Source organism: Sceloporus undulatus, chromosome 4 (assembly GCF_019175285.1).
Source record: "Sceloporus undulatus isolate JIND9_A2432 ecotype Alabama chromosome 4, SceUnd_v1.1, whole genome shotgun sequence".
Lineage (NCBI taxonomy): Eukaryota > Metazoa > Chordata > Lepidosauria > Squamata > Phrynosomatidae > Sceloporus > Sceloporus undulatus.
Genome location: NC_056525.1, coordinates 244,022,607 through 244,039,935, shown reverse-complemented (window position 1 = coordinate 244,039,935; position 17,329 = coordinate 244,022,607). Strand labels below are relative to the sequence as shown.

Genomic DNA, 17,329 nt, shown 5'->3' with positions numbered 1-17,329 from the left:
ACAAAACCCACCACTAACTTTACCAAAAAAAAAAAAAAAATAGAAACAAGGAGAACTGAAATTTAAATATTTTGTAATCTTAAACGTTGTGATGTCTCCATGGAACAGGAAGCAGAACAACTGAGATGCTGGCCTTAATTTATACCAGCTAGTGTTCTGAATCTGTGTGCTCATTTTATGTTGCCAGATAATGCATTGAGTTTGTTATCTAAGGAAGATGTTGCTTACAGCACTGTCCAGCTAACTGAGGCATAGAGGTCAAGAATGCCTAAGTTAAGCACAAAACTATGATCATACAGTTTCCTGCTTCTGCAACTATAGTGCTAAAATTTGGAGAAATGTTCCAAATGTTGCACAAATTATAGAGGTTAGCATCTCATTGGTAAGTTCAGTTACACTATGATGTATACACACACCTGCAATCTCTATCTTTCCTGCTTGGTTAACTCAGCTATGTATTGAGACTTGAAAAGAGTGATTTCAGAATGATACTTCACACTTAGCTCTGCACGAAACTTTTGTCTGAGTTTCAGAGCTCATATGTTCAGATGGAGAATGACTGTATGGATTGAAAATAACTTTAGGTTATGATCATGCAAACAGATCCCAAGAGTCCACCTGAATACTCTGAAATAATTTCTGCTGGATTAATCCCAATAAAGCTACGTTAGGAATATGTTAGCAACATTAGGAACTGGTCTAAATACTTTTTCCTGAATTATGCTTTTGCTGAATTGTTTATCTTTGGTCCAAAACATACTGCAGGAATAATCCAAACTACTTTAACTGCCCTGGTGCAGTGCTAAGGAATCCTGGGAACTGTCGCTTATTGTGGCACCAAAACTCTCTGACAGAGAAAGCTAAACATCTCAGAAAACTACAGTTCCCAGAATTCCCAAGCATTGAGCCAGGCCAGTTAAAGTAATCTCAAACTGGATTATTTCTGCAGTGTGTTTTGGACCTTTGTTATGGAAAAAGAAGTAACAAAATTTTAATTATTACACATCTCATTTATTGGAAATCTTGTTTGAATTAAATCCCTGGGCTGTACTGAATATACCTGCCTAAAGATTTCTTGCTCTAGCAGAAAGTAGAAGGAAGGCATCTGATTGCATGAAGTGCATCCCTTCTAAAAAGAAGCAGCTGATATGTGTCAGAGTAAGCATGCAATTGGCCCTCCTTATCCACTGTTTTTTTTATACATAGGTTCAAGCATCCACGGCTTTAAAATATTCAAAAAAAGTATACATTTCAAGAATCAAACCTTAATTTTCCTATTTTATATAAGGGACACCATTTTGCTATGCCATTGTATTTAATGAGACTTGAGCATACACGGATTTTGTTATTCATAGGGGTTCCTGGAACCAAACCCAGCGGATAACAAAGGTCCACTGTATAATTTTGGGCGTGTTCATACATTGATCTAATCCTTCCGTTTTTTGTATATACTGTGTTAATCACATTTGACAGGAATTAAGGCTGCTGGCAGGTTTTACCATTTTCTCCTAACATAGGTTTTGATCTTTTGAAAATGACTAGTCAGTGCGACTGCAGCAACTATAGGACTACAGCATTAATTTTCCACACAATGAAGCAGTACTTGCCATACTTCTGATACAAAACCATGCTTGTTAAGTGTGACTGGAGTCACACTTAAAAGCAAGAGCTCTTCATCTTAGAGGTTAAATACAATATTTTAGTAGTTGAATTAATTTTTCTTTTATTAACTTCCAGCTTTTCTTGACCGCACACCACATTAGTGGAGACAACCCATCTCCTCCCAATCAAAATAATAAAGTAACTAAAGAAAATTCCATCATCACTGTTCCCACTCAGTCCTCTGCTTTTTTCCACCTTCTATAAGTGAAATCCTTTCCTAGCCAACTGTTGCACATCTTATCTACTAAAGTAACCTATTTGCTTCATTGTACAACTTAGATATTCAACCCTAAAGTACACTCCTTGAAATTCATTCCCCTTCAGAATTGAAGTGGTACAAAAATAAAATCTTTGCAGGTTAATGCATCTGTAATATATGGTCCCGGGCACATAGAGAAGAGGCAGACTATCTTCTATTATAATTAAACCTAATACAGTTGATATGATTTGTGACTTTCCAGCACATTTGTTTTGCTGGGAGGCATTTGATGTTGATACCAGTTGTGTGTTCTGCCACTATTCTTAGCTGTGGACAAGAGTTTATTCTCCAAGGAGAAAAAGAACCAATGGACCAACATTAGAGAAGAGTAGGGAAGAGGTGGAACTGTGTTTGGGTTAATCCCATTTGTGCTTATTCAACCACTACTGCTCACTTTTCTTCTGTGAAATTCTTGCTTGGTTGTTGCTGTATTCATTTAAAACCATATGATGAGGATCAGTTGCACTGATATTGTAGACACCAGCTAGTTATATATAAGAAAAAATAAGCAGCTAGTCTTCCATATTTATTCACGGATTCAAGAATCCACGGTTTTAAAATATTTTAAAAAATATATAAATTCCAAAAAGCAAACCTTAATTTTGCCATTTATACATATGAAAAAATGCTATAGATTGGAATAATTTTGCTTCTCCTTTGGACATTTGAATAGAATTCATTCTGCCCCATATAAAGTAAAGATGTAAGAGCTTTAGTTTTATTTTGCTGAACAAATTGCATTTCCCCCCTTTGGTGTAATTTTTTATTATATAAACAAAAAGTTATGGCACTTTAAAACGAAATTGGTGGTCTCTGGTGTTGCTACTGGCATTTTGATTTGTATTTTTCTTTACATGTTTCTTTCAGTATGAGAGGATATGCAGCTCAGGATGTTTAAATACTTTGCTAAGATTTCATGCACTATGACTCTGATGACAAAAACCATTAAATCTCATTAAAAAGAAAGACAAAAAAGTGATTTTACATGAGCACATACTGCTTATCCGCCTTAATAGTTTGAGTCTTCAATCTTCTGCATTCCTATGTTAAAGTGGTACTAGGAGATTATATAGAAAAGGCTGCAAAATTATGGCTACTTTAATTGTTAGGAGCAACTATACATAGACATTGAAGCAGAGAAATCACAATTCTCTGTCAAATTTAGCAGGTAAAATGGAATATTATCACCAGCAAAGGTTTCCTTTGCAAGACATTGAAGCTGGCTCATAAATTAAGTGCTCTTATGGTGCTGGTGTCACACACTGTGACCTAGGGAATCTGGATTGAAATCCTCCCCTTACAGTGAATTTGTAGCCATTTTAATTTCCTTTAAAATTGGGGCAGAAATATGCAATGGGCACTCATCGTTGTAGAACCTGCTTTCCCTCATTAAATCCTTATGGCCCTCATTTGCATGGAACCTTGGGACCATTTTCTCAGCCTCAGCCTGTCGTGTGTGATATGTATTATAACTGCAGTTTACTTTGGAAAATTGACTTTCCCTGTTTAAGTTATTATAGATCTACATTGTTAAGTCCCTAGTACTGACTCTGAAATTTGATACCGTTAACTGTTTATGTACCCATATGAGTTATTTTTACAGTTTACATTGTTTTAAATGGATTATCTTGTTTTGTTGGACACCTCCCTGAGATCTTCTGATGACAGGATATAAATATTTTAATAAATTATGTTAAATAAATAAGTATAATGTTTCCTTGCCTGGTGCAAATTAGGAACACAAAAATTCTTGTCGTATGAGCAAGTAATTCGTAGACATATTTTGCTCAGGATACTGTAATAGCCATAACTTTAGGCCATAGTAGATATAACTTTTTTTATGTTGATATCTACCCTAGGAAAGGACATCAACTGTAACAAAGCAGATTAATATTTGGGCAGGCTGATTCATGCGGAAATGCCATCACCTAAAAGACTATGTTAGTTAAATTAAATTTATTCTAATACTTTTAAAATAGTTTCTTTCGTTAATGTTATAAAAGGAAACATTTATCAATATATGTGAAAGTGAGGAAGACACAGAGAAAGGAAACAGATACCAGGAATTGAATTAGCACACACCATTAAAGAGATTGAGCTGGAGGGAAGGAGACTTTTAGTTGACTGCAGACTTGTTTACATAAAGTTCCTTGGTTTTTGTTATATAACTCCTCCTTGAGTCTTGTGTCTTAGGGGTGAAACAGATGGGCAGGAAGAAGCGGCCAGAAGCCGTGGTGAACACATGCCGCAGCAATGAGGGCACCTCCTGCCATGGTCCCAAATGGACCGCTGCAAGGAACGGGAAAGATCTGCTCGTTTTGGTGCTGCTTCCGAGGAAGTGCACCATTTAAATGCCACACTCCCGGAGCGGCTGGAAGTACTGCTGTTTGCCCATCTGTTTGAACCTTTGACTGTGGACCTTAGTGATTAGAACTACATGAAAAATGTAGCCTGAATTTGGAAAGTCAGTACAGTCAGTCCTCCACGTTTCTGGCTTTGACTTTTGCAGATTTTTTGTGGATTTGATTAATATGTTTTCTTTGAGAATCTCTAGGTCCTCCAGCACAACTTTGCTGAAAATTGACCATAGAGTTATGCAGAAATATATGGGATGCAGTTGCATCCATGGCAGTGGCAACATCTTCTGGATGTTAGAGAGATGAAAGGTGAGCTTGAACACCCAGCTGTTATCTGTGAGTAACATTTTCTTGGGTGTGAAAGTCAGACCATATACTAAAGCATTAAGTTCACATTGTTCAGTAGCATTTACTGGAGGCAGTTGCCTTGCAGCAATGGCATAATTATGTATCATACCAGTATTGTCCTACCTAACCACTAGCTGGTGTGGGAAAAGATTATTTGCTGCTGAACCTGGAGGAGTACCATGGAAGCGTTCTGTTGTGTCATCCTCCAAGTGAGATTGAATTCTAATTTCTTTGCCCCCACCCCTGATCATAAGTAAAAGATACTTGCATGAGACAGGAGGGAAAGAGCAGTTTAGCATACACCTCTCTTAATAAAAGAAGCAATTAAATTTAAAGATAAGGGAAGAAATATTTCCATTTTATCTGTTTAGTAGAAGCATGTCTTAAAGTAAAATAAATTCAACCATATCGCTTTGGAAAATTTTAAATTATTTTTGTTATTGATATGAGATCAAAATGACAGTATTTTGATTTTGAGAAAAATAGTATCTTGGCATATTTTGACAGGAACCATACAATTCAAGGGAAAATGTTACACTAATTTAAATCAGCATGCTGATCTGATTAATGTAATATGACTCTTTTTGCAAAGCAGCTTACAAGGATTTTAAATCAATAGACTAGCTTCCTGGGGAAATTGCATAATTATAAAATTAATGTAATTGAACAGCAGTTCTAATTAGTAGATATTAAGCTCACAATCATTTTCAGGAATTAAGCAAATATCCACCAATAAATGTAAAATAATGCCTTGCTTTTAGTGTAATTCTGTTAAGCTGTGATTTGTTATCTGTAAACTTTCAAGTGTTTTGAAGATGAATAACTTTATCAGAACAAAGGATTAATAATAATTTGTGTTTTTTCATAAAGATTATCTCTTGTTCATAGTTATACATTGGGCTGCTGGTTATTAACCATTCTTAAGACTACCAGAGTTGTTGAAATAGCCAGTGGCAAACTCAGTGTATCCTTAGTTATTATTGTTGCAATGCACATGTAAAAGTAAGAGATATTTGGGGGATAAATTATAATATAGTTTCTTTAAAACCTAGAATTGGGTGAGTGCTGTTGCTATCTATGCTTATTCTGTTTGTTAGAAAGAGTTTCAGTCTTAGCTTCTGTAAGGTCCTCTGGTCATCTTGTCTAGGCAAACAACGTATCTCCTTGTTCAAGTGATTTATAGCCTCTCTGTTGCCTGTAGTGCAGCTTTGGCGGTGGCTGTGGGAAACCATGCATACAATCCATACTAAATGTCAGTTCTTCTTCATGGTCTCTGTGATTCACACAAATGGGTTATCCTGCTCCTGGTCAGTGCATCGTTCAGGACCTCAGGATTGTTATAGAAATGTTTTGGCGGTAGCCCTGCCAACCTTCAGTAGCCCTATGTAAGTGACTTTCCACCAAAACTGCCAGTTACTTTTTGTCTGCTGCTGCAGCAGCATCGAAGGGATTGTGTTTGTCAACTAGTTTATGTTTTGGATAATGGCCTCTCATTGCTTCAGTACCAGTATTGGCTGGACTCTTTGGATTGTCTAGTGCTATCAAAGTTGCCCCTGGCCCTCAAGACTCGATTCCTCATTGCCAGTGCTCAAAAAATGTTCTCTTGTGGCACCAAAATTCCTGGACACTTCAAAGTTTCTCAGTTATTTGGGCAAAGCTTATGTGGTTGCCACTTGTGCCACTATACACCTTCATGCTCCAAGCAAAGGGAAACAGGGAGTTGTCTTCACAGTCATCTACCTCTGCTGGGATGGAAGAAGCGGAGAGGTCTTTGAAGTCTGCTTCAGTCGATCAGACAGTTCCTCCACTTAATGTGGCAGACCCCATTTTGACCACCTTGAAGACTGTGCAAAAAACCTAGTAAATGCCAGTTTTTGGAATTTAGGTCCTACAAAGTCACATTTTGCTATGGCTGTGGCTGGCTGTTGTGCCTTTTCTGACCATTAGTAAACCTGTTGTGGTCCTGTTTTGCACCATATACACATATCTCCCTTTTTAGTAATTCATCCAGACTTGTATAATCAGTTGGATATTCATGAGAAGCTAATTATCTTGTTTTACAATAAATAGTTGTGTTAGTCTGTTGCAGCATAAAAAAGAAAGGGGGGCGGGGGACGAATCAAGCAACATCTTTAAGACAAACTGATCTATATTTCTGGGAACCTTTTGAGCTTTTTTGAGCTTTTGTGGAAGTTAATTTGGAAGATTTGTGTCCATTGTACAGTCGACCCTTCCTATCCATAGACTCTTTATCTACAGATTCGAGCATCCATGGCGTGAAAAAATTAAAATATATATATATAAATTCCAAAAAACTAATATTGATTTTGTGATTTTATATAGGGACACCATTTTACTATGCCATTGTATTTAATGCAACTTGAGCATCCATAAATTTTTGTATCCACAGGAGTCCTGAAACCAAACCCCAACAGATACCAAGGGCCCACTGTAGCATCATCTATGCAAGAGGACAAATGGGCACAAATCTAACATTAGAAATGGAAGTACCCACCTTAAAAAAAAAAAAAAAAACCAGTTGTGGAGTATTTCAGTGTTCCCGAACATACAACATGGAACTTTAAAATGACAGTTCTCAGACCAAAACAAAAACAAACAAACAACAAGAAAACTGGAATGAAAAACAACTAAATTGAGATATAGTCACAATTTCCACCCTGTTAGCAGACATATGAATGGAGATAATGGTTTCATAGCACATTACATCTATTAATACCAGTGTCATAACTCAACCTCTGGAATCTGAGGAATCTGTCATAAAGGAGTTGGATTTTTAGGGCTTTCAAGCTACAGATGACATCAGCCTCCCCAAATCTGAGAAACTGGTGGGCAAAATTGTGGAAGGTCTCTCGACTTAGTAGAACTTAGTAGACACTGATGAGAGACCACTGTTCTTTGAAGCCATGAAAGGAGAAGGAACAATGTTGTAGAAGTCAATGTTGAATAGGAAATGCTGACTAACTAAACATGTGGTGTCCAGTGTCAGTCACCTATAAATCTCCCAGCAATAGCAGGGAGACCTTATTGCTTGCAAATATTCAGTAATTCCAACTGACAGCATTCTCAGTGATTGTGTATTCTTGGGATTCACGGCCTCTGGAAAGGCTATGTTTAACATTTCCTTGTCGCACCCTTTTTGGCTTTGGTTATATGGACTACTGACTTGGTGTAATGACTTCTGGACCAACTGAGACCTTGCCCTTGCAACTCCCTTCATCTTCCATGAACTTTCTAGTTTAACTGTGCATGACCTGGACTGGCTTGACTTAACTGTAGCTGCTTTCTCTATTGTAACTTGTCTGTCTGTGATCTTGTGGCCTGTAGATGTAGGACAACCTGAGTCTTTCCAAATGCACATATAACAAAAGGAATCTCTGCCCCCCCCCAAAAAAAAGAAAAAAGATTCTGCCCCTGCCCCCCAGAGCAGATTTATCAGATTTATCACTTTCATTTGTTAATACTAAAATACTACTTCAGAGATTACTACCAGTTATTTTAAAGATCAGTATCATTTCATACAACACTTGGAAGATTCATGGCCAGAGTTACACCCTGTTCAACACCAAGGAGCCCTGGTGGCACAGTGGCTAAATACCGGTACTGCTGCCATTCACAATGTGAGTTAGATCCCAGCCAGGGCTCCAGAGTCCACTCAGCCTTGCATCCTTCTGTAAGTTGCTAAAATGAGTATCCAGCTTGTTGGGGGCAACTAGTTTACATGTTGTAAACCATTTAGGGAGTGCTTAAGTGCACTGATAAGTGGTTTAGAAATGTACTTGCTATTGCCATTGCTAACTATGCTCAAAAGCCTGTGGTTTTAATATGAATCTCTCAGTGCATTTGAAGACATGGAATGATATCCATGAAAGCTCATTTGAAAATACACTGTAAATCAGGGGTAGGCAACCGTTTTGAGCCGGGGGCCGGGTTGCTGTCCCTCAGACAACTGGGGGGCCGAAGCCAAAAAAAATAATAATTAAATAATTTTTAAAAAATTTAAATAAATAAATAAACCGGGACAAATGTAGGACAACATTTTCAAATGGTGGACACTTTTTTAAAAAAAGTGGAGGACACGCAAAAAATTTTGCTGATTTTTTAAAAAATGTTAATATAAATACACGTTTCTTAGGCGTCTATAGATAATTGCCCCCCTTGCCCCTGCGCGCGAGAGGCCAAAGGCCCCGGCGGCAATCGGTGGCAGGACCGGGCTGGGGCCGGTCCCAAGGCCTCGCCGGGCCGCAGGTTGCCTACCCCTGCTGTAAATCAATTAGTCTTAAAGGTGCTGCTAGCTTCCTTTTGCTCCCTTCCATCTCCCTTTATATCCTTGTTTTAGAAAATGGTATTCAAAAGTGAACTAATACTTCCATAATAGCTTTGCTTATTCATGTCCTGATTGGTATGTTAATTGTCAAAACTATTCTATCTGCATATGCCGCTTTTGGGAGAGCAGTATGGGTGTGCATATGCTTGTTTGCATTTACTCATTTGACCAGCCTAATTGTAAAGTGGGACTTTCAAAGCTGAAGCAAATACAGAGGTGCACTTCTCCTTAAGGTCACAGCAAATGCTTAGAGATGCATATGGATAAATGTAAATGCTTCTCCACTTGGGTAGCATCTCATCTTGAACACATGTGGTAGGAAAGGGAGCACAAATGCTTTGCGGTTCCTCCTCTTGTGTAACAACATAAGCAGTGAAGCATCATGGCTTATCAGTGGTGACATCTGTAAGTTCCAGATGCAGGGACTGCTGAGACATTTTTCCATCAGGGAAAGGCAGAATGTTGTTTCTTCCTTCTTGGACAGGAGACTTGAAAACAGTGATCTCCCTCCCTCCCTCTCTTCTTTCATTAAACAGATCTACTTTTAATTAGACACAGAATGCATGGGTTAGTGCTTGAGAATGATTTAGCACCCCCACCCACCCCAGTAAAATGATGAAACTGGCTTTGAAAAACATTGCAACAAACAATGAGTGTGATCTTTGAGTGAAACAATATTTGTACTATTCTTGTTTTACTCTAGGTGAAAAATGACTATATGGTAGAAATAGCAGACCAGGTGGACCAGGAAATTGCCTTGAAGCTAGGTTGCCTTGAAATCCGGTAATGTAGCAGTTTTAAATTTACATTAGTCAACTTTTTATTTGAAAGCTGAACAATTCTTATTTTTAATCTTCCTGAGCAATATCAACACATTTATTTCGTTTTTTAATGAAAATAATTGTTTTGAAGAGCCATTTTGCAAAACTTTCAGAATTTATTCTAAAAGATGTCAAATGTTTTTATGTATTATTAGGTATTTAAAAAAAACAGATTAATTGTGTTTTTATGCTATTTCTGTTCAGATCATATTTACAATTGAATATAAATGGCTAGTAAATTGTCTGCAGTTTTGAAAGTAATATGAAATGCATTTACTGTGAGATGCTTTTGCATCAATTTACTTAACAATTTCTGAAGAATTCAGTTAAAAACTGTAGGGCAATTCAAGTTTCCTAAGGCTTCAGCCTTTGTTAAGGAAACAAATATTTAAAGTTTTTTGTGGGTTTTTCGGGCTATGTGGCCATGATCTAGAAGAGTTTCTTCCTGACGTTTCGCCAGCATCTATGGCTGGCATCTTCAGAGAATGCTTTGCCTGGAAAACACCCAACTTTTTCCAGGCAAAGCATTCTCTGAAGATGCCAGCCACAGATGCTGGCGAAATGTCAGGAAGAAACTCTGCTGCTCCAGAGACTAGGACCCGGAACAATGGATGCAAGCTCCAGGAAAAGAGATTCCACCTCAACATTAGGAAGAACTTCCTGACAGTAAGGGCTGTTCGACAGTGGAACACACTCCTTCCTCAGAGTGTAGTGGAGTCTCCTTCCTTGGAGGTCTTTAAGCAGAGGCTAGATGGCCATCTGTTGGGGATATTTGGATTTCCTGCATGGCAGATTGGGGTTGGACTGGATGGCCCATGCAGTCTCTTCCAACTCTATGATTCTATGGCCACATAGCCTGAAAACCCCACAAAAAACTATGGATGCCGGCCATGAAAGCTTTTGACTCCACAAATATTTAAATATCAAAAATACCAAAGCCAAGCCTATTAGGGTCTAGCTTTAAATCACCAAAGTAGCAGAAACATGCCCTTGTCTAGCTATGCTTCCCTAAGAATTGAGACTGACTCAGAAAGATCACAAGTAGCTTGCAGTTTAAACAAAAGTGTACTAATGACTTGAATCTACATATGCATAGAGGCTAAATCCTACTCTAGCTAATTAATTGACCATCTTTCCAAAGAAAGTTGAGAGAGGAGGAAGATGAGGAATCCAGCAGTACAGGAAAAATATCTTTGTGTGTGAGAGAGAGAACTTCCCAAAGCAAGGAATAACTTGAATCACATGTTTTGTTACCAGTTTGCAAAGTTATTACCATGTGATTCAGTAGGAACAAGTGGGGTGTTTGAATGAGCGGAGACAGCAGGATTTGCATGTAGGGGAATCTGTCTAAGGAGGGGAAGAGAGAATGCAAAAAAAAAAATCTTCCAAGAAAGACAACTACCTTCACCCCTACCCACAGTTTATTTTCTATCCTATCTAAATTGTTTGAAGTACATGTGCATGGTAAGAGAGAACTGAATAGAAGCATGTTCAAAAACATTTGCCACTGTTGCAGCATCTAAGAACCTTTTAACTTCAAGTTAGGAAAGATTAGACTTTGGCTATCCTGATCCTTCTCATCTGAAATTGATTTTTTTTTTAAAAAAGTAAGACCTTCAAAAACACAGCTGCCTTTTTATTGCTCTCCAGAGCCCAAGCATCATCCAGGGGATATTGTGTATTCCAGAAATAAGCAGTAGGCTTTGGAGAATTAGTTCAGTGATCTCCTCTAAAGGAAGATATTCACTGGCAAGGATTTGATGGTTTCTTCCTTTGGTGGTCTGCTAATAAAATCCCCAGACTCCATGACAAGGAGTTTTTGATGTGGCAGTTCTGTGTCTGTTTCTTTCAAACATTCATACACTCATCCTGAAAGCATCAAAGACTGCTTGCATTTAGATCATTATTGGGCACCTCCTTTCTGCATGTTTCATGGAGTTTTTGGAAAGTGCTTTAGTGAGAAGGGAACAGAGGTTTTTCAGTCCTACCCTTTCAAAGGGAACAGTGTGGAGGGCCTTTATCTGGCCTCCTGCATGGGCTACTCTGCAGGCAATCTTTAGATAGAATAGGTTACTTCTCATCAAGAGGTAAGCATATTAGTCAGGCGTCTCTCTATCTCCAGTGGTGCTGAATCAGAATCCCAACCAGATTGATAGCTATCTGCACAACTGAAGCAAAGCTTGGACATGTGGAGCAAAGTTGTCTTTGCTACTGTTAAAGGAATTTCCTGTGTAAGATACTGTCTGTTACTGAATGCCATGTGAGCTTCACAGCTTGAGCATTGGCTTGGTTAAGCCAGCACGGGGCCAAGTGCTGTTTTATCTTTACACACACACACACACATGTGTGCATACACATACATTCAAAAAGTTGTGCCATTGTCTTGCACAATAAAGCCGGGAAAGTATCAATCAATACAAAATAAGTGGCAAATAAGCAACAGAGTAATCCAGAAGGAAAAACAAATGTTGAATTCTGCAGTGTAGCGTGATTCTGAATGTAAAGAGCATTGGTAAAGAGCATTGGTAAAGACAGGGGTAGGCAACCTGCGGCCCACGGGCCGGATGCAGCCCGGCAAGGCCTTGGGACCGGCCCCAGCCCGGTCCTGCCGCCGATTGCTGCCAGAGCCTTTGGCCTCTCGCGTGAGGGCGTGGGGCCTTTGGCCTATCAGGAGGAGGCGGGCAAGGGGGGCAATTGTCTATAGAAGCCTCCGAAACATGCATTCATATCAACATTTTTTTTTAAATCAGCAATTTTTTTGCGTGTCCTCCACTTCTTTTTTTTTTAAAAAAGTGTCCTCCATTTGAAAATTTTGTCCTACATTTGTCCCAGTTTATTTATTTAGTTATTTTTTTTAAAAAAAATTATTTATTTATTTATTTTTTTGCCCCCCCCCCCAGTTGTCTGAGGGACAGCAACCCGGCCCCCGGCTCAAAAAGGTTGCCTACCCCTGGGTAAAGAGAATCTGCATTCTAGGCATGGAATATGGCTTGACAGGGCTGAGAAAAATGCAGCCAACCAAGGCAGTCTTTGAAGACTTCAAACCTTCCAGACTCCCCTGTCTGCCCTTTTTCTTAATGGAAAAAAAAAACCCTGAATGGCCATTCCTGGAAGTGTCCAGGAGCAGCAATATACCTCTCAGATAGGTCACAGGGGATCCTTCTACTGTTCAACATTTAAAACAAAACAAATCAAAAACCATTGTTTTTCAGAACAAGAACTACCTGCCACTTCCAGGTTTGGGGATTGGTTTGATACATTTTGGGCAGTCAGTGTAGCCCCTGGAGGGCCCCAGGGCAGGAAAAAAAAATCCCCTGGGTCCACGTCAAACAAAACCAACAAAACAAAAACACAAACCCCATCTTGGGAGACAGGTGAGATAGATAGATAGATAGATAGATAGATAGATAGATAGATAGATAGATAGATAGATAGATAGACAAACTTAATAGCAAAACATTACTGGTCAGAGTCTGGAGTCTGAGCTGTAGATGTCAGATTGGATTGGCAGCAAGATGTGGATGTCAAATTGGATTGGCAGCAAGCCTAGAGATGTTGTAGAGTGAAATTAATGGAAAGACCACAGTATTTGAAAGCAAAGTTTGATCTTTAATTGGTTGATAGAGATAACACAGTCGGAAACTGTCATCAGGATTTGTTACAATGCAATTCACATAGTATGGCAGATGCAACATCAGAAAGATGAGCTACCGCAGCCTTCCTTTTCTGATGCCCTCCAGATGCTTTGGATTACAACTGCTAGCATTTCTTACCATTGTCCATGCTTGTTGGGACTGATGTGGTTAAAAATTCAAAAAGATTTGGACAGCACCATTTTGGAGAAGGCTAGGAGTACCGTTTTGGATCCTTTCCCACTATAGGAAGTCCTCAAGCTAATGTGAATTTTTTTAAAATGCTTTTAAAATAATAAAACCAGTACCACTTGGATCTCACACTCAAGACTATTGCCATACCTAAATCCACTTGTTGCTCCCTGGATATCATATTTCATCGTGTGGTGTTGATGGCTGTGAAAATGATATTGTGGAAACTACGACACGACAAACAGAGGGCTTGGAGTTTATTCTGGGACCTCAAAACGTATTATGGATACAGTGGTGAAAGGTGGGCTTTTTTAAAAGCTTTCCTTAGATGATCAAGATATGAGAAGTATTTATGAGATGACTTTTTTAATCTGTGTGAAGTTTTAGGAGCATTAGGACTGTTCAGCTTCTATTAGTTAAGTTGCTGTGAGGCTCTGCATGCACTGTTGGGTTACCTTTGGTTTGTCCTGACAAGTGTTTTCTTTGCTGTTTTCAGGAGATCATACTGGGAGATGAGAGGCAATGCATTAGATAAGAAGTCAAACTATGAAGTATTAGAGTAAGTATGTGGATTTTGCTTCAGACTTTGGTTGCCTTTTGTTTAGGAGAAAAAATGTAACTTTAGTTAAAAGCTCTTACAGGGAGGTCTGCTGCTGCTGCTTTAATTAAGATAAAACCAGAAATTGTAACACTTATTATATTTCAGACCTCTCCACTTATTGAGGAGGCAAGAGCTCATCTGTTTTTGACAGATCAAGACAAAAGGAATTGTTCATCATTTGAATGTGCTGATATTCAGTGTCATAGTTGTATTGGCCATCTGCATTCTGATAGTGCTTGTGTGATCAGCCAGCCTAGTTCTCAGATTTAGCAGTGCTTTATATAAAATGTATTATATGTTTCTGATTAGATTAATCAGTCATGAGACTTAGGTTCAAAATATACGTACTGTAGAAATAATCCAGTTTGAGACCACTTTAACTGCCCTGGCTCAGTGCTAGGGAATCCTGGGAATTGTAGTTTATTGTGGCATCAGAGCTCTCTGGCAGGGAAGGCTAGATGTCTCAGAAAATTGCAGTTCCCAGAATTCTGTAGCACTGAGCCAGTGCAGTTAAAGAGGTCTCAAACTGGATTATTTCTGCAGTGTGTTTTGGACCTAAGTTACACTTCAGTTGTTAACGCCTGGGAATACACTTTCTGTTCCTTCTATTCCTGTGCTAAGTTAAGATGTGGTTAGCAAAGACACAAATTGTCTGCCATGTGTTGAGAAAGGAGCTCAACATTAAATGCCAGATATTGACTTGAACAAACTGAGATAGTGGCTCCCAGACAAATTTCAACAGAGACTTTTGCATCCAGTTCCAGAACGATAGTCCATGTTGCTACAACCCACTGAAATGCAGTTTGGCCATTGCCATGTACAAGCGTACCTCAGGTATCAGAGTAGGTGTATTCCTGTGAATTTCCTCTTTAACAGAAACTTTGGTACCAGAGGCAGGAGTAACATGGAAGCAATAGCTATAGGTTTCTACACCACAAATAAGAACAACAATTGAACGTGTTTCAGACAACGTCTTATTCAGAACTAAAGATATGCACATGTAAAATGAAACAACTAGGTCAGGTAAGCCTTGCATGAATAAACAACATCTTGGAAATTTTCTAGGGATCATTTGAAGGCTTCTTCCAAAAATGTATCCTGTAATGATTTCTTTCTTTCTTTCTTTCTTTCTTTCTTTCTTTCTTTCTTTCTTTCACCAACCGCATGTTTCTTGTAGTTTTCATTTTTATGGCCAGAAATTTATACTTAAAAAAAAAAAAATGCTGGGCATAGCTGATGAGGCTTATCTAATCTCCCTTTACTCTCTGTTTTGCTGCTCATGCATGTTCATTAAAGGATTTCATAGGCAGCTATTGTTTATTTTGCTTGTTGCAGGCAGATACACATGGCCACAGGTTGAATATCTTTTATCTGGATTTCCAAAAACCAGAATATTCCAAAATCTAAAATTGTCCAGATGGGTTACTGAGATATAGTGATGTCTATGCTTTCTGATGGTTCAGTGTACATAAGCTTTTTTCATGCACAAAATTAAAAACAGTGTGTATAAAGTTACCTTCATGTGTTCAAAGTATTTACAAAACATGAATGAATTTCATTTTTATGCTTAGGTCCCATTTCCAAGATATCTCATTATATATATGCAAACATTCCAAAATCCAAAAGCACTTCTGATCCCAAGCACTTTGGATAGGGAAGACTCCAGTTGTACAGTGGAACTGGTTAGAGTAGAATCCCACCCTACCATCCTCCCAATGCGAATGCTGCTAAAACAAACATCTAGCTAGTCAGAGGACAAGGAGGAGAAGGGGATGGGCAGGCATAAAAAGACTTTCTCAGAGATTTGGTTAACCAAGGTATGCCTGTATTGATAGGTTTTTAGAATGCTGTAAAGGCCTTCTTACAAAGCCTTTGTAGGAAGCAGAAATGCATGAAGGATGTAGTGGGAAACAGGTGGCAAAATTCAGCTTACAATGTGGGGTGACTGATTCTTGAGGTCAAGATGTAAAGGTTAATGTTCCTTGCAATAGCATACTCATGACAAGCTGTGGAAGTGACCTTTCATTGGGTGGGTACTGACTTCTGTTAGCATGCTTTTAAATTTTGTCATGATTTTGTAAATACTTTTATTCATTGTATAGTTTAATTGCATTTGTTTTATTCAATTGTAAGCTGCCTTGAGTCCCATTCTTGGGAGAAAGGTGGGATATAAATCAAACAAATAAGCAAGAAATGAAAAGTATTCCCTAAAAGATCAATTTTGAGACTATGGTCTACATTAGTGATATTACTGGAAGAGAGAGAGAGAGAGAGATTGCAGGTTTACATGCATTTGCCTATGAAAGTTGTAGAGATTTAACTTAATTCAATACGATTTGCTTCTAAATACATTTATGCAGAATTGATAAACTTATTTCTTGTGGTCTCTGTGATTCACACGTGAGTCGCCTCCACCTGTGCACTGCATCATTTGGGATCTTCTATTCCTAAGTGAATGTTTTAGTAGTAGCCCTGCTCCATCCCCAGTAAGCAGGTGTAGAAATGATTATCACTTCTTCCATCAGTTTCTTTTTGTCTGCCACTGTGGCAGCATGGATAAGAACATGCTCTTCGAAGTATTTTTTTTTTTTGGGGGGGGGGCTCCTGGAAGAAAGAAAAAATTTATAGGATACAAGAGGACAACTGTGGGAATTTTTTCTAGTATCCTAAGCCAAATTGCTTTATTTTTGAGGTAGCATAATCAAAAGTGCTCACAGAAGCAACATGCCACTCCAGCTGACAAAAGGGAGAAAGGAGGATGCTGTGGCTGGAAGTTTTTATGACATCCTGTAATTGCATATTAGTTTACGTAGTTGCCTGATTGGCACCAAATCTGGTTTCATATAGACAACAAGCAAAGACATGGCTATTTATTAAAGTCTTTGTGCACACTGATTTATTTCAAGTGCTATGCATGCAGGTTATAAACAGTTTTATCTTTCAAACTTGCTTTAACATCTTAATGTGATTAATGTGTTTTTGTGTATTTTAATTATTATTTTTGTTTTATATTGTTTTAACCTGCTAGTATTGATTTTACCTCTATGTCACCCTGAGGTCTGTTGATATAAGGCATGATAAAAATATTTTAATTAAAAATAAATAAAAAGAA

The 17,329-nt window shown here is 38.3% G+C and overlaps 1 protein-coding gene across 10 annotated transcripts in view; it reads left to right on the top strand.

The window, feature by feature from the left end:
• Positions 1-17,329, top strand: part of PTK2 (protein tyrosine kinase 2) — a 220,197-nt gene that overhangs the window by 87,450 nt on the left and 115,418 nt on the right. For all 10 annotated transcript variants that reach the window (XM_042463825.1, XM_042463818.1, XM_042463817.1 and 7 more), the window contains 2 exons: positions 9,675-9,754; positions 14,113-14,175. In XM_042463825.1, the coding sequence (XP_042319759.1) occupies positions 9,675-9,754; positions 14,113-14,175 (143 nt within the window). The remainder of the gene's footprint in view (positions 1-9,674; positions 9,755-14,112; positions 14,176-17,329) is intronic.